General features: G+C 40.0%; 1 protein-coding gene across 1 annotated transcript; it reads right to left on the bottom strand.

The window, feature by feature from the left end:
• Nucleotides 1-1,450: 1,450 nt before the first annotated feature.
• Nucleotides 1,451-25,052, bottom strand: stx8 (syntaxin 8). Its single transcript, XM_079554348.1, has 7 exons — nt 24,957-25,052; nt 24,775-24,869; nt 24,488-24,598; nt 23,049-23,173; nt 22,191-22,283; nt 10,792-10,893; nt 1,451-1,934 (listed from the first exon to the last, which is right to left on the bottom strand). The coding sequence occupies exons 2-7, from the start codon at nt 24,861-24,863 to the stop codon at nt 1,870-1,872; spliced, it is 585 nt and encodes a 194-aa protein (XP_079410474.1). The 5' UTR covers nt 24,864-24,869; nt 24,957-25,052; the 3' UTR covers nt 1,451-1,869.
• Nucleotides 25,053-25,924: the final 872 nt, after the last annotated feature.

The raw sequence follows: 25,924 nt of genomic DNA, 5'->3' as shown, positions 1-25,924 counted from the left end.
AAGGTCAAATATGCACTAATAAAAAGGTGTTTTTTTCACATCAAAAGTTCCATTATGCACCTTTAAGGAATTTGATTATCGAACTTCACACTTAAATTCAAGCCTGCGGGTAAACTGCATTGATTTATTTTTATTCATGGCCACTTCCCCATATATTATTTAGGTGACAGTAGTAACAATAAGAACAACAAAGTAAAATTGAAATTATACAGGTCAAGTTTTCTCAGTGATATATAACTCCACAGCTCATTTCCTCTCATTTATCTGCGCTTGGGACAAAGGCAATGCTGGATCACTGCTTCATTCAAACCACATTGTCCACTTATTTGTTTGCTGTTCAACTTGGCTTTCTGCATTTCGTAGAAGAATGCATGATAATAACAGCACTCAGGTCCTATAAACTCTATGTAATGTATCATAAAATTGGAGTTATCTCAGTCCAAACACTATCAGAGCACGTTTGATGTTTCTGGTGTGCGCTGTGTACAAACCACATTTAGCACCTTTTAAACTGTTCAAACTGCACACGCATCTATAAAAGGGCCTCTCAGTTCACTTTTATCCACACGTGGGTTTAATTCAGAAGGGTTTCTTCATACCCTTGTTACAAAATAGTTATAACAAAAACCTTAGTAATTTGTCCAAGATTTTTCAGAATGAGATGAAAATGGCACTCACCTGGATTCAATCGAAACTACAGAGAACAGACGAGCTCGTGGGTTCAATCATTTCAAAGTATTTATGTGGAGATTTTGGAGGTTTCATTGTACAATCAATCAGTGTTATTCTACAGGACCGAGGCTCTGGTGGGCATTTTACATCACATTTCTCCTTGTAATAGTAACATATTCTGGCACCATTTTCCAGCAATCCCACCTGCTATATCTGTAAATCGTGCTGTAAATTTTAAACTACAAAAGCAACGGTCCCACACGGCCATTGCTTTCTGTTTATACTATGAATTGTAAATGTCGTTTAGCTGTCACCGTTGCAGACTTTTTGCAATGTTGTTTTACATTGTGTACTAATATATTATGGTATTATATATGAATATATTTAATGACACAAGACATTGTGAATTTTATCTTGTCCCCCCCCCCCACCTTTTTACTTGTTTGTGGTTGTTTAGATCTCTGCGATAAAGAAGGAAGTAACTACTGAACACAACAACCTGGTAGAATTTAAGTCAGACTTTCAGAATAAATAAACTCTTGAATCTTCAACAAGCATTTTTTAATGACTTTCCTTTAACCAACTTTGATATTTGTACGATGGAGAACAAGGAGCACCCCATGACTGGCAGGTTCCATTCATTTACGCCGTCCGCGGACATGACATTATATCAGTTTCCAGTAAAAATGTAGTTGTGCTGCAGAGCCCACACCAAACACTTCTTTCTTTATTCTTTATTTAAAAAGTAGCAGCTTGGCTCAGTTACAAGCAACATATTCTTCAGTAAGATTATATGAGAAAACATAAGAAAACAATGTACCAGTAGAGAGAAAATGCAACAGTTATTGCAACTTTTGAACATGTGGCATAGTAATTTAATAAGCAATATTCAGTGTGTTAATGTATTGCAGCACATGCTCAATATAAATACATGAAAACATGTATGCCACTGGTGGAAAATCGTTGTGGTGCCATGAGACATGATTTCAGTAACATTAATAATTTACAACATCATCATGGCCTTGTCGTACATAATCAAAGACAATTTAAATACCTCTCTAAACAATACAATATACAGACGTTAATTGGGTTTTGCAAGTTATCATTCATTGTAAGCTATGTGTTAAGTTTGATAAAAATGAAAAGTAAAAAGGGGATACAGTGTGGGACTGCAGTGGTCTCCAGAGGTCCATCCGGCTACACAGGCCACACAGCGACCACGATGATGGCCACGAGCAGCAGCATGATGACCACCAACATCCCTGTGCACACAAACAAAACAGCTCTATTAGCACTTTGCATTCACCATTGAACGTTTGTTTAACTTTGTCATGAAAGAAATGAAAAGAAAACACCTAAAAGGCCATGATGTACCTATTCATGGGTTTCGGTTACAGGCCCTTTCCCGTTATGGAAGCTATTTTGAGGAGTTGTGATGTTCAACAAAAGAATTGTTTATTGCTATGGAAACAGTTCTAATTTGACAAAATGCAAATAAATCACTAAAAACAAGATTTGCACTTTATAATGACAAAGAAAAGTCACCTGTTTACCTCTATATTTTTATGGTAAAACTATAATTCAACTTTGCATGGTAAAAACATTACTTTTTTATTCAAAACATTCCTTAAAACCTGTTTAACCCACCCTCTAATCTTAACTAAATCCCTGGTGCCTCTCTCGATGCATCACCATTGGGCTCCTGATGACTTAATGCAGTTTACATGCGCTCCACAGCCTCGCCGCTTTACTGCCACAGATTGCACACTTTGATAGGCATATGTTTCTGATTGTGCCTGGAGAGGATAATCATTGTTTTTCACTGATACTATGGAAGCAGACGAAAAAATGTGCACAAGCTCACTCACACTTCATCAAAGTCCCCAAGCCCCAGGACCTAAAAATATTACACTTTTTTATTAAAGTCGCCACCCCCAGACAAGCGGTGACACCGGTTTAGAGCGGTTTCATCATTTGGAAACATCTGATTGCCATTAGCTGCTATATTTACTTTCAATTGGTATTATGCATATCTTAAATACTATATATATCTATATAATCATTTTAAAGTAGGCCTATCCTTCAAATCTGAAAAATTAAACAATAGACTTTTGGGAGGCCATTTGAAGCAAACCATAAACGTACAATTTCACATACAGGAATTTGACTAATAAGGAGTCATACGTACACAAACTGTAAATAAAACACAAGAGTGTCACAATTAGTCCAAATACTTATTAAACGGCTTTATCCATAAACATCCACAGTCCCCCACTGACTAAACTTGTCGTTGTCTGAGCGCCTTGTATTTCCCCGGCTTTCACTCAAAGTTTACATATCTCTCATTCTTGGGCTGTGTGTTCTCCTCAGCCGCCTAATTGGTGGTGGTTCCCACAGGGAGACAGACAGATAGAAACCATGTTGAAGCGCGTGCGGTGGTCCAATCAACTAAAGCTTGTGTTGCCATCAAGATGTAAGAAGTCCATATGCCAGCATTTACTGTCAGTATCATTCTCTTGTTGTGAACCATTCATCTATATTGGAGATGTTTTAATGCCACAAGCTTTGTTGATAGCAAAACTTGGAATTAATAGTCAGTAAGTCAATAATATGCCCAAACATTTTAGGTATGACTTTAAAATTATCTGTGAAATTTTATTGTGAAAACACTTTGAACTTTGGTCAATCTTAATATCGTCATGGGGCTTGTTAGTTCTGTGGCAAAACTGTCACATCCCCTTCTGGACTATTATTGAGGTTTTATTTTCTATCCCCTGACCCTCACTCTAGTCCCCTGATCAGGGGAGGCGGCAAGTAACTGGTTAAACTGTCCATGGAAGAATGGAGACATCGGCTCGAGGGTGCAGCTGTTCCTGGTCTGGACGGGCCATAAAGTACATCAGGACAACCAAGAGACTCAACTCGTGCCAGGCCAGGTGGGCTCATTTTTCAATTGTTTCTCCTTTACGTTGTCCTATCGTCCTGGTTCCAGGAATGCCAGGTCCAATGCCCTGTCCCCTGGGTTTAAAGCATCTTCTCCCTCTGAGACCTCTACTATCCTGTCTTCTTCTTGTGTTAGCGGTGCAAGCTCCTGGGACATAGAGAGTGAGGTTAAAGGAACCCAGGAGGCCGAAGGGCAATCCAGACACCAGTGGGTTGTCCCACCAACAGACTTTTTGTCCCTGCTCTGCTTCGCACTTGTGTCCTCCAGTGGGCCCATAATTCTCTGTACAGCTGTTATCCAGGGCGGAGTCGCACTGTGTTTGTCATTTAACAGAGGTTTTGTTGGTCCTCTCTGTTGTAAGGCGTGGGGGAGTTTGTTGAAGTATGCCCAGTTTGTGCCCAGAACAAGACTTCCAGATACCAAGTTGCCGGCCTCCTCCAGCCTCTGCCAGTTCCCAAGCGCCCTTGGTCTCATATCTCCTTGGACTTTGTTGCCTCCATCTAAAGGTAATTCAGGCATTCTGACTGTGGTTGACTGCTTCTCTAAAATGGCAAATTTTTTGCCTGCTGTCCAAACTCCCCTCTGCCAATTTTATTTATTTTATTTTATTTAACCTTTATTTAACCAAGTAAAAAAAACTCATTGAGATGAATAATCTCTTTTGCAAGAGTGACCTGAGACCAAAGGACACTGCTGAGCTTCTTTTGTCCAATATTTTTCGCCTTAATGGTCTTCCACAGGACATTGTTAGTAACCGGGGCCCTGAGTTCACATCCAGGTTCTGAAGAGAGTTCTGCAGACTTATCGGCGTATCTGCTAATCTGTCATCTGGCTATCATCCGCAGTCAGTCTGAGCGGTACAATCAGGAACTGGTAACTACCTAGTGTTCGGTGCCTCAGAATCCTTCTCAGTGAACCAATAAGCTCGTTTGGCTAGAATTTGTACACAATTCTTTCCCCGTTTCTTCCACTGGCGCGTCTTCAATGTGTGAATGGATATCAACCTCCTGCTTTGAGACTTTCCGGAAATGTAAAGTGCAAAATAAATAAATTGTATGACCCGGCCCCGGATAAAGCGGAAGAAAATGGATGGATTTTTATGTTTCCAGACCTTGAAGATGAGATGACTGTTTCTTCTGCTCCTGCTCTTGTCACCTTGGAGTAAGGCCTGTAACGCCCTAATTCAAGCGGAGAGTCACAAGTTGGCCCCAAAGTTTGTGGGTCCCTTCCCCAAGGTCATCAGCCCTGTAGCTGTCCCACTTAAGCTCCACTGCTGCTCCCATTGTTTTTTGGTTGTTTTTTTTGTTTATGTTCATGCATGTTGTATTAGTAAGAGCTATAAATAAAATGTAACTGAAAATCGAGATTGATCAATATGACCCCACTTTTGAAGAAAATACACACAATTCTAACAATCACCACTTTATAGCAGGAAAGAACAACACCCATCCTAAGTTACACTCACAATTCCAAATTTTCATTCAGCAATAGCCAACACCTGTCAGCGACTTCGACAAACCATGGCACCAACAGCGGTAAATAGAAGCCAAGCTGAGCAATACGTCATTTCAAAACAACTTGACAACATCCAGTTTTTGCTCTGCAGCAGCAACCAACTGACCCTCCTAAGGGAGCACAGACAATACTGCTGTTTCCTGCCTGATAGATTAGCCTTGATGCTAATGGTCAGCGTTGTGCTCATAGACTGACCACCCAGAAGCGTCCCGCCAGCGCTGCAGTCTGGGCGTCATCCCGTTTCAGTGATTTCAGACACATCGGAAAGACAAATCGAGATGAATAATTGGGGAGAGAGAAAAGAGAGCAGGTAACCTCTGAACTTAACCCTAGCACTTCCTCAATGGCCTTTGCTCACGGTTCACAGAGCTTCTATGGAGAGGCGACCCCTGGAATTAGGGAAACTGTTTTTATGTTAACAAGGTTTAGAAGTTATTTATCAAGCACGTTGATCATTATTATCATTATTTATAATGTTATAAGTTTAACATTTTTGACAGACACCCCAAGAATAAGAGCTACTGCTGCCGTAATTACAATGGGGATTTGTAACAAAGGTAAAAATAAAATAAAACTTAAGACTCACTTGAACTGAGGTTTTGTTATGTAAAGAATGAACATTAGGAAGTCACTGAGACTGACGATTTTTTTCCTTCATAATGACTCATAGACTGATATAAAAAAAAAAAAAAAATGTTGCTTTTATATACTTATTAGATACTGTAGAAGTGTTAAAATGGACCACATTTTAAACTTTCCACACTTCAGTTTGATTAAAATGAATTGCACAGCTCTGCTGACAAACATTTCCTCTTCTCTTCAGGGATATTGTTCAACGGCATCAGTCTCCTGCCCTTCACCCACAGTATCTATTATCACTGCGAGTACTTGAGATGCGAGCCACCTGCAGGATGTATGAGGCTGCACAAGTGGCCCTCCACAGGGATTAGCCCAGTGAGAGCTGCCACTCAAGCACCACTGTTTCCTGATACCACTCCCCAAGACTTACTCTCTAACAGGACTCTGGCTCTATTCACCCGTCCCACTTAGCGACACCTCCTATTCCTGGGTTTTAGATGACATCATTGCATTCTCGAGGCCTGTGGTGTTTCATAATGCAAATGAAATGTGTTTTGTTAACATGCAGAATTTGTGGTGCATTGATTGCATAAATAAAACACAACTGCATCCATGACATGAACGATCAGGTTCAACTTTAGTTTTTTTTGATTATTTCAGATCAGGGCTACACAATGGGGGTTATTTATCAAGCGTTTGCTCATGTGCAAAGTGAGTAGCACGTGTAAAAGTGGATCAGCAGCAGGCTCATTTATGCACTTTGCACTCACGCAGCATTGTCTTATTTACATATCAGATTTGGTGGCCTGATACTGTAATACCGGCAACATCAAATTGTAAATTGAGTGCATGCTCACAAAATAGCATATTTAATTTTTCAGTTTGCAACCACTACTCGGCACCCGCTTTGATAAATGACCCCCAATATGGGTCAGTGTACTTTTGGGTATTTGGATTTTCTTCATTGGAATGAAAATAAAACATGGAAAAACAAGTTGTTTTTCAATTTTGGTTTGCAAATCAAAAAACGAAAAAAAACACCAAAAAAAACAGCCATTTTTCAAGTGGATGAAATGTTGTTTTTAAAGAGAAAGCTGATGTTCATGTTTGCATTGTATATTTAATAAACAAAAAACAAATAAAGACGAAAACGAAAAACAACCCAATTTTCGTTTATGTAACCGGAAGTTGTCATATTTGTGCTCCAAGAGCGCTAAATATAAACGCCTCTTATATGAAGGGGCTGTTTGTGCAAAAACATCCGCCTTGTGATTGTCAGCCTGCGGCTCGAAGTGTGCCTTTGTGCACAGTGAGGCACTGGTGTGAACCGAAGAGCGCAGGATTTTCTCTGTCATCAATAAATCAAGGAGAGGAACACATTCACCTTCATCTCAAGTCAGCAAAGGTCTAATGAAAAGTGCTGGAGAGACACGAACAAATATGTTTGATCTAATCAGTTTTACGCACAACTACCGTCTCTCTACGATAATGTCCTTCAGTAGATCAGTCTCTTGACTAACCCTCAATGAACTAAACCAGTGTGGTCAATGTCTCGCTTTAACTCGGCCCCCAATCAAAACCGCCCTTTGACTCGGGGCTCCGTGCGCTCTGCGGCGCACTTGGTAACTTTTACGCACAGCCTCTCTTTGAGCGGTTCTAGCCAGATGCGCACAGCACATTCTGTGCACAAAGGCGTGGCTTGTGCCCTGTCCATATTTTAGACTTGGCCTAACAGATTGATATGTTGGCTGAATGTGGTCCTTACTGGCGGAGGCTGGGATAGAAGAGGCAGACACAGACACAACGTAACGGCGGCTCTCGTGAACGCCCGACCTGCTCCATTCCAAGGCCAAGACTGTAGGCTGTAGCTCTAGGCAGACTTTGCCAGCCTGCTACAGCCTACCTGCTGCTGATGGGAAGTTGACGTCCCTGCTCCCCACTAACTGCATCTGTTTTACAAGTGCCTCTAGTGCATCAAGACGCAGCATTGCCTTACGTGTCCAAGCTGCTCCCGGACTGCAAACAGGCTACGTACAAGGGTCATGTCTGCAGATAATGCAGCGGTCTGGAACTGTACTGGCACGGGGGTCGTTGTAAACTTTGAGGACAGAAACCAGGGCTGCAAGAAAGAACTCCAAATTGCCAAATCTTTTTCTCTTTAATAAAACAGATGAACTGCCATATTTGAAGACGCGCGCCAACACCGCGTGTGCACACCTCGCCGGTCTGCTTAGTGCGCATCTGGGCTGTGCGTAAAAGTTAGCAAATGCGCCACAGAGCGCACTTGCTCTGATTAGATCAAACATATTTGTTCATGTCTCTCCAGCACTTTTCATTAGACCTTTGCTAACTTGAGATGAAAGTGAATGTGTTCCTCCCCTTGATTTGCTAATAGGCCATTGATGACAGAGAAAATCCTGCGCTCTTCGGTTCACACCAGTGCCTCACTGTGCACAAAGGAGACCCCAGACTCCGGCCTCTTATAAAGATTTTTTTTTTGCTATCATTCCTATTATAGTATCTATAGTGTCTGCTGGCCACGAACCAAAGGAATGGCCTAAATGTGCCGATACAGAGGCACACTTCGAGCCGCAGGCCGACAATCACAAGGCGGATGTTTTTGCACAAACTGCACCTTCATTTAAGAGGCGTTTGTATTTAGCGCTCTTGGCACACAAATATGTCAACTTCCGGTTACATGTTTTTCGTTTTCATCTTAATTTGTTTTTTGTTTATTAAATATACAATGCAAACATGAAAATCAGCTTTAACTTTAAAAACAACGTTTCATTCACTTGAAAAATGGATGTTTTTTTTTTCATTTTTCGTTTTTTGTTTTGCAAACCAAAATTGAAAACCAACTTGTTTTTCCATTTTTTATTTTCATTCCAATGAAGAAAATCCAAATACCCAAAAGTACACTGACCCGGCAACACAACAACCCTCGTCTTACTTACTAACTTACTTAATTAAAAGCTGATTAAGAATTATCAAATACATTTTGAAGGAGGAATCCACAAAGATATTAAGTTGTCAAAAATAGCCTGTATGTTTAACTAAGACATGGCACCAAACTCTACATTTAGAAAAATAAATACCGTACATCTCTAAAGCTGAGGAATTATGAACACTGCCTGGGACAACAGGGTGAGCCGTTGAAACAATTCATGGTATGTAGTATTTTCAAACCTTTCTGCGCTCCACACAAAGACAGGTGTCAAAAAAACTGGAGAGATGAACATGGGGATGACAGAGAGGAGGTGAGACTGAGACGACCAAAGGGGAATTTTCCATTTGCCAAAAACATCTCACCCATGTCAATACAGAATAGGACACACAGGCTACTTCACAGTTAAACATAGCCATTTATGAACACTTGTTCTTAGACATAACTGTACTGCAATTGTTGGTATTGCGTTGATTGTGATCACGATAAGGTTTGAAAATTAGAATTAAATGTAACTTTTTACACTATGTAACTTTTTTTGGCTCAGTGGCATTATGGGTGCAGCATTTCATTTTTGCATTCCCTCACGGTGGCCTTTACGAGTCCAGAGGGAACTGTTTTGGGGTTTCTGGACAGTTTCTATATATAAACCCCGAAAAACAATTAATCATGGAGTGTCATAAAGGCCAGTGTAAGGGAAAGCAAAGGTGCCATGCTGCACCCATGAAGCCACGGAGTCATTAAAAGGTAAAATATGCACAAATATTAAGATTTTTTTCTACTTAAAAAGTTACATAGTGCACCTTTAAACCTCTCGTGTTACGCCTTAAAATCGAGTTTCTGTTCTTAGTGCACGTTTTAAACCATTTCAGAGGTACACAGACTTGAGAGAAGACTAAGTGAAACATTTCTGAACATGTTTGAAGAGGTTGAGACAAATTTTATACACAATAAGATACAGATTATTTTGGTGTTTTTATAGCACATTATATTGCCTCTAGAATGAGATTCACTGATTGAGACACTATTGATTCAAATGAGATTAATTGTTGTTTTGTTTTTATAATACTTGACTGTTTACAGGTCTTTCATAGGTTTCCTACATCCTTATTTCATGCAGCATATAAGGAAAAATACATACAACATTATCTCTCAACTGCATTATGAACTCATAGAAAAGGAAGGGCAAAGAATCTGGGTTGCATGATGGTGTAGTAGACTCTGGGATATTCAAACAAACTCCCGCGTTGACACCATGGGGACCACGCAGACAAAACCAACTATTTGGGGGGCCGTCCTTCACACTGCTTGCTTCTCTGTTGTGTGTGACCACCTGTTAGCCATGTCCCCCAGCACAATGATGCAGCCTTAAGCAATGCGGCTTGGTATTTCAGAGGGCAAACTGGATCACTGCAGAGGCACTGATTGGCTACAGATGCACAATAGACTGGTCTGCTGCGGAGAAAAGGACAAGCGGTCGTTCTGCTGCTCAAACAAGCTAAAACAGAGGGTGGCTAATAGAGAAGGTGTGCCGTGCACAGTCATAAATACTTGGATGCAGTGAGCTGACGCCACTGAATTGGCCTCAAAGCCAATCATTAGAGGTCTGAAGATGTCCCTAAAGCGAGAGAGACAGACCTGGTCCACCCACCATTCAACGACACAGCGCCCTCTGCCAAGTGGGCTTATCCCCGTCATGTCATCCTTCTGGGCCATTAAACAACATTCTCTCAAGGAATCAAAGAAAACAGACACATAATGCAGTGAACTAATCTGCTATTGATGACCAAATGTTGAGAGAAAAGTTGATTGTGATTCAAACTTTAACTATTAGTTTTGTGATTCTAATTATTATGCATAGAATAATAATGAAGTTTCTATGTAATGCTATGTTCCTACCATTATTTTGTTGTATTATTTGATTTCATGAGTGCCCATTAAAACCATAGCCTTTTGTGGTTGCTAAAATTGGTTTATGCACCGCGCGCATGTACATGTAGTCAAACCCCAATGCCAAACCAGTAAACCTAGGGTAAACACTGGACATCATCTGCATACTCTCTATATTGAATCTTGTGCACAGAAGGTTGGTTGAAATTGAAAACATTTATGTATTAAGTCATTTATGTCTTACCACATGAAGCAGACTTTGTTTCAATCAGTTTGACCCGCCGTGTCTCATTACGGATCCGGTCGTCTGTTTTGTCCACAAGATGTGCAAGGTCATCAATAATTTCTGTAAAAAAAATACAACGATGACATAACATCTGTATTACTTAATAGTGAAATGATTTTTATCTGACTTAGGACTTCACACAACAAGATTTACAGTATGTGGGGGGAAAAAAGTGATGAGAAAGCCATCGACAATAAAGGCATTTGTTTTGAAGACAAGGCTCCGATGACTTCCACAGGGGGTGAAGATGCAGGAAGATCATTATAACAATAACTGAGGATTGTCTTACTGGCTGCCATTAACACTCTTTACATGTTTTTATTTTAAGAGAGTACCTAGAGGAAGTATTTACAAAGTGTGACACAGATGAACATTAATTAAGAATAAATATCGTGTTAACTGATTTTGATGTAGCTTTTGCTTATATTTGTAACTCTAGCAGTGCTTTTGATGACCGAGCAAAGTCAAACTCAAATGTCATGCTTAATCTTTTGGGTTAAGGCAAGGGTCTTACTCAAGGACTGAATCCATTGCATAGATGATTTTGTTAAATCAAAGAGCCTCATTGCTTCTGTGGCAGTTAAAAGATTTTCTGACAGCACAGTGACGCAGTGGTTAGCGCTTGTGCCTCACAGGTTCTTCCCGTGTCTGCGTAGGTTTCCTCTGGGTACTCTGGCTTCCACTACCACTAAAAACATGTACATTAAGTTAAGGTGAGTGACATCGTGTCAGAGTGAGGGACAACAGATGGAAATTAGCCCATGGCTACAATCAGTCCCGACCAAATAAAAAAACAAATAAACGACACAGAGAGTGTGGATTTAATTGAAATGTATGTCCGTAGATGAAGTACTGAAGCCTGTTTATTATCTCTTCTCCTGCCTCAATGAATAAATGGTCTCAACTTATATAGCGCTTTTCCACCTACATTAGGCACTCAAAGAGCTTTACAGCAAGGATCCACTCACCCATTCATACTCTCATTCATACACCAATGTACGCAGACACTGGGGGCAATGTGGGTGAAGTGTCTTGCCCACACAACGACAGTGTGCACTTTGAGGAGGTGGGATTCGAACCCCCGATCTTCCGATCATGAGACGACCTGCTCTACCATCTGCGCCACTGTCGCCCACTGTCAAACAAGGTTTGTTTAACTGTCGGTTTTAACAAAGCTTGTTTAAGTCCCTCAATAACTTGATTAAAAACGTTACCAAAGCAAGAAGGCGTATAAATAAAATGTATCATAAAAAGTATGACTCAAGCATGTCAAAACACTTGCAAAGTCACTGTATACCCCTTGAAAACTCATATAGATGGTAGTTTCCGGCTTTCAGGTTAAAACCATATCCATGTTATACATGACAGCTCACTACGTACTGGCTGACAAATATGTGAAGAAGTAAAAACAGCATTTTTGGATGGGAGATGAGAGAACTCCGTGTGTGCAGCGTCCCGGGAGATTCCCTCATGATCATCGCAGCATCAGGCAGCAATTTACAGACACTGCACTTCCTGCACTGGCAGACAGACGCTGAGCCATTTGTACCACGCACTACTCACACCAGACAAGGAGGATGTTTTGGATTGCACCTTGCCAAGTCTTATGACTGGGCTCTGGCTTTGTACTAACATCTGAATGTAGTGATTACTTCCAAGTTCCAACTAGACAAGGGCGAATATGTGGCCTCCACCCACTTTTTATGACATTATTATTCGCACACCACGATAGCCTTTGGGTAAATACACATACATTGCCCTCAAATACTTCCAATGATCTACTGTTCTCAGGAAATCAACTCGACAATACACCACCAGTGGGAACCTTTGAATAGCCATGACTTCAGAAAACAGACATAAAATAAACTGCTCACTTTACAACATGGGCCCAAACAAATTATTCTACCAGTTTATTTTTCATTTGTCAAATGTTGCAATCTCTCCATTTATGTAAGCAATTTAGTTATTTCACTGTATAAGATCTGTACGTACAAGAAAGAAGATACCTAGAGGACATATAAAAAAAGGTGAATTCTATGTTTGTCCAATCATCCGAGAGCCACAATGATCAATAATGATCACCAGATTTAAGACCTCAAGTCAATCAACCTTGGTATGAAGCATAATAATTTTGACATAACAATAATGATCTTAGTCTTTGAGCCACTCATCCATTTCCAGCAAAAATCCTCTATCAAACTAGGGCAGCTGTGGCTACATACATAGCTCATCGCCATCGAGTATGAAGTATTAATAATGACAACAGTGTAGCATTTGATGAAGCCTGTCAGGCGCAATACAAACATAAGTCATTGTTTTATTTTTTGTTAGTGTGCTTGTTATTGTAGGACATTTCCCAGAGTGGGCAAAGCGTATGGAGGAAAAGGAGTTTTTGTGTGTTAATGAATCTGACTCTCTGGAGCCAATTCTGTTGTGAAGATGATTTCTCCTGAGGATCACACAGTGAAGGGGAACATGTATGTTGTTGTAAATCAGAGGGACCTGACCACAACTGTTACCAATCGGTCATGGTGGGACTGACTGTGTTTAGAGGGGCATAGAGCTGCAGTGCCAACCAAAACATGCACACTTCTGAATGTAACTTCATCTTTCCTTGGCACATGTTCAGGCACTCAGCGTGATGGTACAACACAAGACAATTATGGAATTTACAAGAAGTTACACAGACTTGGACAACTTTCTTTAAACGCACCCCCCTTTTTCACTGGGTACTGTAAACAAACCCACTGTGAAGGTCTGACGGCAGAACAGATTAAGGCCCGTCATGTTCAAAACCTCAGCGTGTTGGACGTTTATAAACTGAGTGTGAAAATGTTCTGCCCATTTGAGATAAACCTTCCTTGAAGAGTGTTTATCAGATTTGAAATGCTGAAAGAAGTGAAAATGAACCTGAGCTTGACAAACATCAAAGTCAGTGCCACGCGCTACCAGTCTGAACTGTGGCAGCATTGGTACAGTTGTCTGCTCTAAATGTTGTTGTGTGTTTGTTTTTTCGTTTTTAACTGGACCTCGAGTCTGCAATAAAGGTTGATGATGATGAACCGTTTTTTCATCACAACAACAAAAGCATAATTATATGCAAACATTGAATACTTTAGTTTATTCTTTTTTACCTTTTTGTTTTTACATTTTAGTCAATTCTTCTACGCTCTTCTGGCCAACTGACAAACTGCAGGACATGTCAGATTAGTTTCACTATCGGACACTGGCCCCTGTGTGGCCCCCAGGGGCACAGTCAGACCGACAGGCTGCCTGGGTAGGCACACAGGGGGTCGGATAAGAGCTGTTGCATCATGGGGTGTTTCCTGACAGCAAGTAATAGCTCTTATAAAACTTACAGTTATTGAACAGAACATTGTTTGTTCATACACAAATGGTAACAGAAAGTTTATCCTGGCTCTGTCTCTTGGCAAACTGTAACATTAAAGCATAAATGGCAATTATGAGGTTTTACAGGGAAAACTGACAAACCAAAACCAAATTTAAGAAATCTGGACTTATCAGTGCTTAATTTTCCATGTATTTAACACTTTTGACAAGCATATTTCTCTTTCTGCATGTTATATGTGAATGACATTCATTCTGCTTCATGTACCAGTACAGACTCAAAAGACTGAACAAAGAATTGCATCATTATATATATATGTATTGTGTCTGTCTAAAATGAATGCCTATGTGATTGTTCAAAGTGTCTCATTGTGAAGCTAACAACACCAACAGATACTCATATTTTACTGTCAATCTGATTTCAGGCTCTAATGCTGAACATTTGTGCAGCAGTCGTAAAGTAAAGCAATGTGTGTGTCCACTGACATTGTCACCTCTATAACCCCGGGAACACTCACCAAGATCCATCATGTCTTGTGATGGTCACAGAAAGAACCAACTGACAAGAGCTACTTAATCTGAAACACAAAACTAATAAATGAAGAAAAAGCTCCAGCACATACATACTCAGTTGGTGTTTCTAGGAGTGAAACTGCATAACATTGTGCAAACAACAGAGGTGGAATGTACAATTCTGGGGTATTTTACTTTACATCAACTTCACTACAGCCAGTATGCAACATTTATGAACTGGACTGAATGAGTTTTGTCCCCATTGAGAAAATGCAGTGATATTATTTAAAAATCACAGTAAATGTTCTGTTGATCTGTTTTTATCAGGCTAGAACACTTCTCTAAGGTTACTTAATTCAACTCGTCATGAGTTTCCCAACGCTTTAACACCCTTGCATCAGTACAAGTAGAGATGTTGTACTTCTGTGTCAGAGTATGGAAATGATTCTTCCATTGCACATTAACAAAACACAAGTGTGTTCCCCTTAGAACATGTACAACATGTTCAAATTAAATAAATAAATCTTTTGGAGGGACAAATCACTTTGGGCACCCTTGGTGTAATAGTTATAACTTTTGTATTAATACATGAACATTAAAGTGAAAAGTGAAACATTTATGAAAAAAGATAATTCTGCGCTGTACTGTACATCTAATTAAAAAACATATTAGTGTTAGACATGCATTAGCACAGGGGTCCTGAATGAAATTTCACTAAGGTCCAAATTGAAAATAAAATATCAAGCAAAGGTCCGAAACATACAGGATTAATTCATGTTTACATAAATCCAATAATGATTACTGTGCTTTGAAAATAATAGCCTGGCTAAGGGCAGGCTGCTGAGTGCTCGAATCATTTCGAGCTGCACAGCAGCCTGGGGACCATAGCCGAAATCTTTGCATGGATTTGGGAATCACAGAACGAGGAGGGACGGCAAGACGCATATGATTGACATTCGTTGTGCCCAATAAACGGCTATGGACGATCACTTGTAATCACTTGTTAATATCACGTGATGTTTTAGTTTGCCCTTAGCCAGGCTATCGAAATAATGCAATTCATTGAATCCTGTTATTATTGAGTTTATGACTCTAAAAATACATTTTGGCTCCTAAATTGCAGAATGAATTTTAGCCTATATTATGTACACAATGTGCCAATGCAGAGATGTGTTTCTCCTCTTTGCTCAGTACAACACACTGAGCCCTGTTTAGTCTTGGTTTAGTCCTGGTTTAGTCCTGGTTTAGGCCTGGTTCAGTGTGAGAAAAGAGGTAACTACAAAGTGTTGCATCATACTTTGTACATTCAAACTACAGAAGCTTCTACAGTCTTTGTTTTTGTAATTTTAAATTGGGACCAAAAACACGTACTGTAGGTTGCTCTCCACTCTGAGCCAGTGCACGGCCAGGTGCAAGTGAACAATGTGTGATGATGAGGATGAGGGTGCCAGGAGCAGCAGCCCCAGTAATAACCACAGTAATGGCAGAAGTTAAGTTTAGTTGAAGTAGTAGTAGCAGTTAAGATGATGGTAGTGGTGGTAGTAGTACTAGTAGTAGTGGTGGAGGAGTGTTGTGAGGGGACCACCCTGTCACTGGCACCATCTCCAGACCAGCTTAGTGACACTTCATCACCAGCATCACACTTCATCAACAGCAACAGTCAGTACAGGAGGGTCGGGGGCAGTTTGCTTCCTTGTCATGCCTCTGCTTGCTGTTAAATTCTTAAGTCAGAAAACTTTAGTCAGCATTATACATTAAGCTGGAGACAGAATAGAGATGTTTTAGCACATTTAGAATCATCCTGAGTTTGGGGAAGCGAGGCCCAAAAAGACTTTCTCGCAAGGGATGATTTGTCGTGGCGCTCCTTGTATGTATGTGATCAGTGCGATTGTGTTACAAACGACTATTACAAGCAACGCTACTGTGGCTGGCTGGCCTATCGGAAGACCAGGAGTTTTCCCAAGGAGGCTGATTTTGGGCCAGTCAGTCACAACAAGCACTTCCACTTCATGTCACGCACCTCATGAGATGAATTTCACCCTGTAGCCTCGTGGTCCCAGACCAGGCTGTTATTCACTGGGGCTGGCCAAAGGCAGAGCTGATATGAGAGGATAACAGTGCAAGTGCTCAAGCACCTCTCTGAAGCACATTTACTGCCACCCCTCATGTCTTGTAGTTATCCAAATCTTTCTTGTGGCTTCTTACGAGTGTGAAAGTATTGATTGTTGAAAAATGTGTGTGGTCTGTGCACTTTGTATCAAATTTAAAAATCTTAAAAGATATTACAATAATACCATAATTGACACGAGCCATACGTTCTTATGCAACAGCTGGTCTTCAAGACGTTGAGACTAATAAAAACATATTACCCGTTTGGATTACACCAAAGACAATATGGCTATATACAGTACAACCTGTTGCGGGAAATGTGAGTGTATAAGTCAATAGACAAGAAGAGTAAGTGAGGTGATGGTAATAAATTGTGTGACTCCTGTGGATAGAGGTGCTTCCCGGTAATGTGCTGACGGACTGACAGAGGAGTTATGGAGAGACTTTGAAGTTGATGCCAGACTCAGTTTGCTTTAACACTCTCACACACTTTATGCACTAGCTTCATACATAGACATTGACACACACACACTGGCTGAATCAAAGAATACTACGCTTATTTTCGGATATATCATTAACATTTTCCTTACTAATTAATGTACTGAGCTGCACAATTCTGTGAATGGAGTCCTGTGTCGCATCTTGCATACATGGGAAAAGATGTGACACAGGACCAAATACAAGCGATAACATCCAATTGTCTTAGGACAAAAAAACAAATTGAAACAGAATTGGTCGACAATTTGTCCAAGAAAATATATATATATATTTTTTGTTTTACAATCGGTAAGGAAATCTTAAAATATTACACCACAGCCTAACCGCAAACTTATTTTAAGCATGAACACAAAATAATCATTACAGAAGGGGTGAGAATTCAGCTCCTTAAAATCCTATATGGACTAAAAAATACTCTGCTGTGTCTATGATCTTTTTTGTTATGTTGGGGTGAATTCGAGCCGCAAAGAAAGAAACATTGACATGTTGTGTCTATATACTGTACCTGTTCCAGTATTACATATTGCGATAGTTTATCAGATCTTTAAGACTTTAAGAAAGGCTTTGTTTTGCAAGCTGACACATCAGTGAAACATTTCCAAGATAAAAGCCTGTGTAGATACCAGCACAGATGTAACCCAAAGAAGAGATGGCTATCATTTTTGTGTCAAGCCTTTCAAGTCTAAAACAATAGTAATGTTGTGTCTACAGGTCACTGGTGTAGCTAAACCACAGTACATATCTGCACATGGTTCACCGGAGCCAAGGCAAAGATTATAAACAATCATTATACGATGAAGTATGTGTTTTAGATGATATTACAGTTTGATAAATATTGTAAAATATAAATTAATGCTTGCCAAGCTCCTTATAAATAAACACGACTAAGACCAAGAGATGAATGTTATATGTATTCCAAGTGTCCTACAATGACATTCAATTCTGTCCAATGTAATGCATCGAAGCTGCTCATGTAGTTCGAAACAGGCCCTGTGTGCCAGTCACAGCCTGCCACATGTGGAGGACATGTGGTGTGAACTTCGCAAACATAGTGATCTCAGACAAAGCACTTATGCTCCAGAGACACACGCCAAGTGTGACCTCCTCCAGCACTAATGTATATACAGTATGTGGACATAAACACGTACAAAATACCCGACACATGAAGGTACAATCTTTCCCTTAAATAGGAACCATGTGCTGCAATGCTCTAACTTAGTAAAGTAAGTCCTTCCACTCATTATGTAGGATGACCCATGCTGCCCTTGGGGCAAGCAAGACCACGAAGCCACACTGAGATGTCGGTCCTTTGAACACAACCGCCAAAGCGACGCGGTTAGCAATTAAATAAACACAGGGGGAGATTTGTTCCCACTGTCACTGGTTGCAGCCAAAAAAGAACCTGCTGGCCCAAGTCGGGCCGAGAGGCAGTTAAATGGCAGGGAATCCTGAGCCCAGAGCCAGAGGGAACTGGCAGCTGAAAGTGAAGAGAGTCCCATCCACCAATACCACCAACATGAACAGCTCATGTGCTTCTCCTGGACAGAGCGACCACAAGAGCTCTCCAGGGCAAAATCACAGCACAGCATCAACACTGGTTTGTAGTTAAATTGTGCTCATACCACACACGGGCATGTGGCCCAAGAAAATCAGAGCAATGACCTGGCTATAAAAACAACAGGTTATCCAGTGAGGTAATGCTGAATAAGGGGGCTTAGCAATAGTTGATCCATCACAGCACATGGTCATAAATTACTGGGGTAAAAAGCTATTGAAATTAATGCTATTTACTTTGTATTATTTATTAAACAAATACTTCAGATAGACTTCCCGTTTTACATTAATATTACAGATGCCTTGTTGCCTTTAGATGAACAAGACAGATGTGCAAAGATAAATTCCTCAGGGTGATCGTAAGAGGACTTCTGTACGGGATCTAAACATGTAAACTCTGCCCCTATGACAACAATGGTCACATGTTGCAGAAACAGTGGAATTGTGGGATCTTTGTGAGAGACTGTATGCATTTTGCAGTGAAACCAAAAAAATGCATTACTGGACATCTGGAAAATGATGTGGATCTGCAGACAACTGACCGCACCTCAGAGCTGCTACATACTGTACCGCATGTTCGATTTCTCACATTCTTTTAGACAATGAACCATTTCCATAAATATACAGAACTGCAATTGACTCTTGAATGTTAGCATCCACTTATAGCTCAATTTGTTGCTCTTCAGACATCTACTGGCGTCTTGAATGTCACGTTGTTAAATTATGAGGTCATCTTAAACCAAATATCCCTAAAGAAAAATACCAGCTTCCACAAAGATACCCAGCATCATTTGACGCACAATAAGGCATTAAATAAGGATTAGATGTAACTAGAAAACAGCTTGTAATAGGAATTCTCACAATTTGACAGACTGTTGAATTTCTTCCATGTAAGTACTAATATTTGATGTGGAATGTCTCCATGCCTGAAAAGGATTCTTCACCACATCTGACCTGAGATAGAAATGGATGCACGAAAGGATGGACAAAGAAAAACAGAGACTTCTGCTGACACCTTGTCTTCATTTGTGGTCTCTCGTGGCTCAAGTCTGAGACTTGTCTCATTCATTTTGACTTGAAAACAAATATCTAATTGCAATCCTGACTGCATTCAGCTTCACAATTAATGTTTCTATCAACGCACATTTGAGCCACTAAATATTTTTTTTCTTGAGGTCTAAATGAGTTTGTAGGTTCTGTACATATATTAAAGTCCATATTTATTTAACATTATTTATTTCAAGAGGAATAGCCCATTGAGATGAATTATCTCGTTTTCAAGGAGGTCCTCTAATATTAGCTCATTGCAATTTTCAAAATTGCAGTATTGATTTCATTGCTATTAATATGAATAATATGTAAACAGTAAACTTCATGCCAACTCAAGTAGCCTCTGCATCAGCTCTTTGACGGATGGCTTACCTGACTCAAATCACTTCTTCTGTTCAGACAGGACCAGGAAAAACATAATTGTTTATAATCGTCTATAATCAATACTTATAAGGGTCACGAGCGGCACAGTGGCACAGCAGTGTCTGTGTGGAGTTTGTTCTCTCCGTGTCTGCGTAGGTTTCCTCCAGGATTCTTTCCCTACCACAAAACAATTGTACAACAGGATCCCCTCTGGGGCCAAGACTTCCCTTAAAAAGAGATTCTTCATCTCCAGGGACTTTCTCCCATTTCTATCCCATGCCATTTCAACGTCTCCATCAGTCTTGTGGTGTGTTGCATTTTAAAAAGTGTAAAAACTGCAGTAGATAATGTATGGGACTTAAGGACCTTTTCTGTTGCGTTTTGATCCACTTAGTCCTCTGGAGGGGGTTGGACAAGGGCTTTGGGTTTATCCCTAAACCTTTGAAAAGGGTCATCTTCCTCCGGTGACCTCACTGTTGTTTTGCCCAAAAAGGAAATGAGTGCAACCTTCACTGCACTTGGGTCATGAGTCTGACTACAAAGAGCTTAATCTATTTATAGGAAAACATAGTTACAGTGCAGTGATCAGGGGCATAGGAGAGTCGGACAGCGGGGTTACACACTGGGCATCAGTGTTGGCAGTCAGGGACTTTTTTTTTTTTTACTGAAATGAAATCCATCTACAGGAAGCCCATTCTGGAAAAAAAATGCACTATCACAATAAATGTATGGTAGTGGCATGGCATGTAGACAGTGGGGGAAGTTGAGGAGAGAGTTGTCTTTTTCATTTGTAAAAATGGCAGTCGAAGTTGTAAATAACGTGGAAATAGTATTTGTGCTAAATTTATGGTGAAAGTAACAATAAAAGTGGCAGTAGTTACAGTATTATTATTTTCATTATTATTATTTAGCTATGCACATCAGTTTAAATCATTTTGAAGGGAGTTTCTCTTCTTAGTTTCTCTAATTGTAATTATTCTCTTTTATAAATTCATTTGCAAATCACCAAAAAGGGGTTTTATGGAACAGGAGCAAGGCTGTAGCAACGAGCAGATGAAATTGAAGCTAAATTAACTACTTACATGAATTCACACCAATAAAACTGTCCTAGCAACAGGTCTATGACATGACTCTGTGCGCCCATGAGAGGTTTGACTTAAACTGTAATGCTGATGGATGGGAGCTCAGTTGCCACAATCAATATTTCTACATTTCAAAAATGTATTTCCAAATAGACAAAGTAAAAGGTGTCGAGCTCAGTGTTAGTCAGACTCAAAATGTACATTTTTAGTGTTTTTTGCAGCATCAAGTATGTGCTGGTGTAGTTTTGCTTCCTTTTAAAGAAAATCCATATTGTGAATAACTTTATTTACTAGAACTGGTATGGAATGGAAGCTTATTTTTTTTATAGACACATTTGGGTGCCCAGCCCTACCTTTACACCTGCGCAGCTGGTATGGACATGATTGGTTTCAGCTTTGTTAAAAAGAGGAATCAAAGCACATTCTCATTAACATTTTTCTTTTTTTTGTTTATCTCTCTCAACATACTGTTTGAGGTTAGTTGGATTAAAACAATCTGTTATAAATTAATGCAAAAAAAAAAAAGGAATTCTAGAGATACAGAGATTGAAGATGATTAAGAGGAGTCATTACTTATGGTAATGATAATATGATTCTTGTATCCGAATCCTATTGTCCCTTTCTTTCTTAATACCATAAAGCCACAAACTGTGGTGGTGCATTGATGTTTGTTACAGAGCATTACAGTGTCTGTGGTCTGAGAGAGTATCACAGTCCAACAAATTACATGAGGCAAGTCCTTCCATTGCAGAGAAAGCTCTGTATGCCTGATTAATTTGACACTGCAGTATGTCATGAGTCTGGTATTCTTTGGACACACATCTGTGCATTGGACATTACCGTTCTGCTCATCCAGCTCATTGCCGATCTCCTGCCCCATTATCTTCTGTCGGCTAATGACTGATGCCAAGGCATCCAAACCAGCATCTTGGGCTAAAAGAGGGAGAGAGAAAAATAAGAAAACATTGACAGTAATCACAAAGATACTGCAAGTATTGAGTAAAATGATACAGTAAATGATCTACAAACTACGCACATGTTTTTAAAAGGGGTTTCTCAAGCTTGGCAAGCAATAAGAAAAAACAATAGCAGCACTCCAAGAGTAAGAACAAAGCCATCACATTGTACAGGCACAGTAAACTGAGGCAACTACACTCTGATGAGGTAAAGCAGTATTTTACCCACAGCGTAGTGCTTTTTGGTATTAGGACATGGGCGCAGAGGGGGAAAATCAAGGTCTCCAAATTTGACACACTCACTACCACAGGAATTTCTCCCTCAGACCACAGCTTTAGGCACTTGCCATTACCCAACTCCAATAGAAATCCCCGAGGACACTAAAAACCTCCATGCGGTTTGCCTTCTTAAAAGTATTCTCGGATCCTGAACTGACAATAACCAGATACGTAATGGAGACACAGCAATGAAGTGTCACAGGGATGCAGGTGAACTGACATGTGGCTGCCTCAATGCTTTCAGAGCATTTATAACAAAAACAGGGAAAAATGAAAGGCCAATGATGTTCATACTAATTTATAAAATGTGTAAACTGAGTGTTATTCTCAAGTTCACGCTGATAGAGTGGGCTGGATAAACATAACATTAAAATATGCGCACTGCATAGTATGAAAAAAATTTATTCAATCTGAAAAATAAATTAAAATGTCCATTTTCGTTTAAGATACATATTTACAGTACCTTCTACGATCCGCTGCTGCTGCTGTTTGATCTCTCCAAACATCAGGCCTCTGGTCTCCTCTGTTTCATTGATCAACCAGGGATTGGCTGCAGCTCCACCTGTTCCTCCAGTCATTAGAGATGATCTACTCACACACACAAATGTAATTATTGCAAAAGAATTAAAAAAATAACCTTATATTAGAAACAGATAAAATGAATGAAATGAGAATATTAGTGGCAGTGAATATGCAATTTTTGAAATGTTTTGAAAATTATATTTTATTAAGTTCCACTAGCTGTGTGGGGGACGGCCTGACATAGGTGAGACAAAGCTCTGGCTCTAATCCCTCTGACATGTTTGATTACCATGAGGGTCTCTCTACTTCCTCCACTCAGGAGCCCAGTGTGTGAAGATCCAATTAACCAGTCAGAGGAGACCGCCAAAACCAGTCAGTCATATCTTTTAGCAGCCACAAAGCACTGTCTGCACTGAGTGACTTAGACAGGCAAGATTTAACTCTTTCTAGACCAATGAAAGACAATATATTTAGTAATAACAACATACTTTGCTGCTTTATGAAACAACCTAGAACTTATTAAATATACAACTACTTTGATATTTTGTTAATTACCAAAAAAGCACCTCAGTTTAATAAAGCACAGCCAATCCAATGCAACACCATGAGAACTGGCCCTTCTCAGACATTAGATGGTTTATCATAGGTTGGTAAATTCTTTTTTATCCAAAAACGTAGTAGCTACATAATATTGCATTCACAAATAATTTTCCTTTAAATTATGTTTGGATCATTTATGTTGTGGCCCACCCCTCAGTCTGAACAGATAATTGCTGACAACAGTTCCTTGTCACATCGCCATAACATCAAATAAAGACAAGGATACAAGTTTTGACACAGCTACAGTTCATTCATTCACACTATAATTGCTTGAATGTATACATGTGCACAAAAGCGGCCCCATGTTTGATCAACAGTGCGAAGGGAAGATAGCTGTAATGAAAAGGAATGAGCTACAAGTCAAACATCCTGTCAAAAATGTCAGATCGAGACACTTGTTCACAAATCACAGAGCGGGGGTGGGTCAGCCTGCACAGGTCACACCGGAGGTACACGCAGCTAGTGACCGGTAACGCACCATCAAAGGTGAGGATAAAAACCTTTCATCTCCTGGGTCAACTTTGAATCGCTATTGTGATTGGACAATGACAATCAGGAATTTCAAACACCAGGACAATTACGTGCAGCATCCAATGTAAAGTTTTGGCGAGTTCAACCCAAACTAATTGTAACAAGTTAGATATTACCTCGCGAGATCTTAAGTCGCATTATTCATTTCAAATCATATATCGATTGTTACTGGTCATATCTGAAGATGCTGGATCCATCCATACCGTACACAGCATTTACGGTGCTGGATGTCTGCTTTTTCTTTCTTACCTGTTGGTTTCAGCCCCTGTGACTTCTCCTTTAAAAGTTGTATTCAGTTGTTTCTCTCTTGTTTGCAGGTCATCAATAAGATTTTGCCTTCGGTCAGCTTCTGCCTGTGTTCTGACAGATCAGTGTTAAAGTCCACGGAATACTCTGCAATGATGTTCAGTGTGTGACATTGCATCAAGAATCACTCTGGCGCCCTCTTTCGATATATGACATTTAATGCGCTAGAGAGTTGGTCCGACGTGAAAGGTGTCCCGTGACTTCCTTGGCCAAAAAAAAAAAAAGGATACATGCGACGTGATGAAGAGGCCCGCAACAAGCCCTCCTTCAGTTGAGAAATATTTTGCTTCAGTTTCTGAAGTGATGCTCGTAGAGTCATGTTGATCTAATAAGATGAACGAATAACACAAAGCAAATGTTGATTGTAAGCTCTCCTGAACACAAAAGCGGAACGAGTATGAATTAGGCTTACTTTTGCCGGGTTACCCCCTGTTCTCTGCTGTCTGTTTCGTTCATGGATGTTTTCTGCAATTTCCTGGGCCAGGCGGCAAGTGGCCTCATAATTTTGCAACCTGCAAACACGATATGAAAAATGTTCGTAAAACTTCCAACATAAAAAAAAAACTTTCAGAATCCCTCGTCATACAACTGATACAACCAGTAGTTTATCTTATTCAGCAGCACGCCAATGATATCCACTGACTGAACAAGCACAATGCGATTTTATTCCCTTTAATGTTTATTTGAAGGTGTCAGTTGTTCGCTTACCCCACAATAAAGCAAAAAAAAAACTATAATGATCGTTTGTTCGTGCCAATGCTAACGTTAGTTATTCTTTACTAGAAATTCGTTTTTGCGAACAGATGCAGTTCTTTGTCATTTAAAGCGTCATTTTTTTCCCCATCGCTTATACTTACCAAGGATCCTGTGACATTTTATAAAACGGTAATAGAAAGAAAAAATACTCCTTTGAACGCAATCATGCAGCTGCTAACTAATCAGCTGCAAACTGTTTCTTGTTTGGGTGTTACGTCAGTACGGCAACACACGAGTGACAAGTACAGCAATAACAGAATCGCGTTTTGTTTCCTGAGACGTTTTGGATTTAAGTTGTTGTTATTAATGAGATAGGGGTTTACTTTACCAGGTTCAATACAATATATGCATGGCAATATTATAATAATAATAATAATAATAATAATAATAATAATAATAATAATAATTAAAGCCGCAAGCGGCATTTAGAGGCCCTCGCGAGCAGCGTTGGCCGGTTGGCGCACGCCGTCGCACGCCACCGCAATAACCGGGGGGCGCTGCCACGCCGTACGTGGTTAAAATAACGCTGCCACCCTCGGTTGAGTTTATAAAAGAGCAAAGGCAAGAAATGCGCCTTTGGCGCCAGATCACGCGATATTTCCCAAAATGGCCGACTTTGTGTGG

The sequence above is a fragment of the Gobius niger genome (assembly GCF_951799975.1).
Source record: "Gobius niger genome assembly, chromosome: 3".
Lineage (NCBI taxonomy): Eukaryota > Metazoa > Chordata > Actinopteri > Gobiiformes > Gobiidae > Gobius > Gobius niger.
This window is presented reverse-complemented; position numbering and strand designations above follow the sequence as displayed.

Bases quoted from the DNA above. Each gene is read 5' to 3' on its own strand.
- stx8 (XM_079554348.1), bottom strand. From the start codon at position 24,863: ATGACTCTACGAGCATCACTTCAGAAACTGAAGCAAAATATTTCTCAA. The intron at 23,174-24,487 runs GTAAGAAAGAAA...GTGTGTGAGTAG, and splicing joins ACAGGGGCTGAAACCAACAG to ATCATCTCTAATGACTGGAG. The intron at 1,935-10,791 runs GTAAGACATAAA...TTGTGTGCACAG, and splicing joins AACAAAGTCTGCTTCATGTG to GGATGTTGGTGGTCATCATG.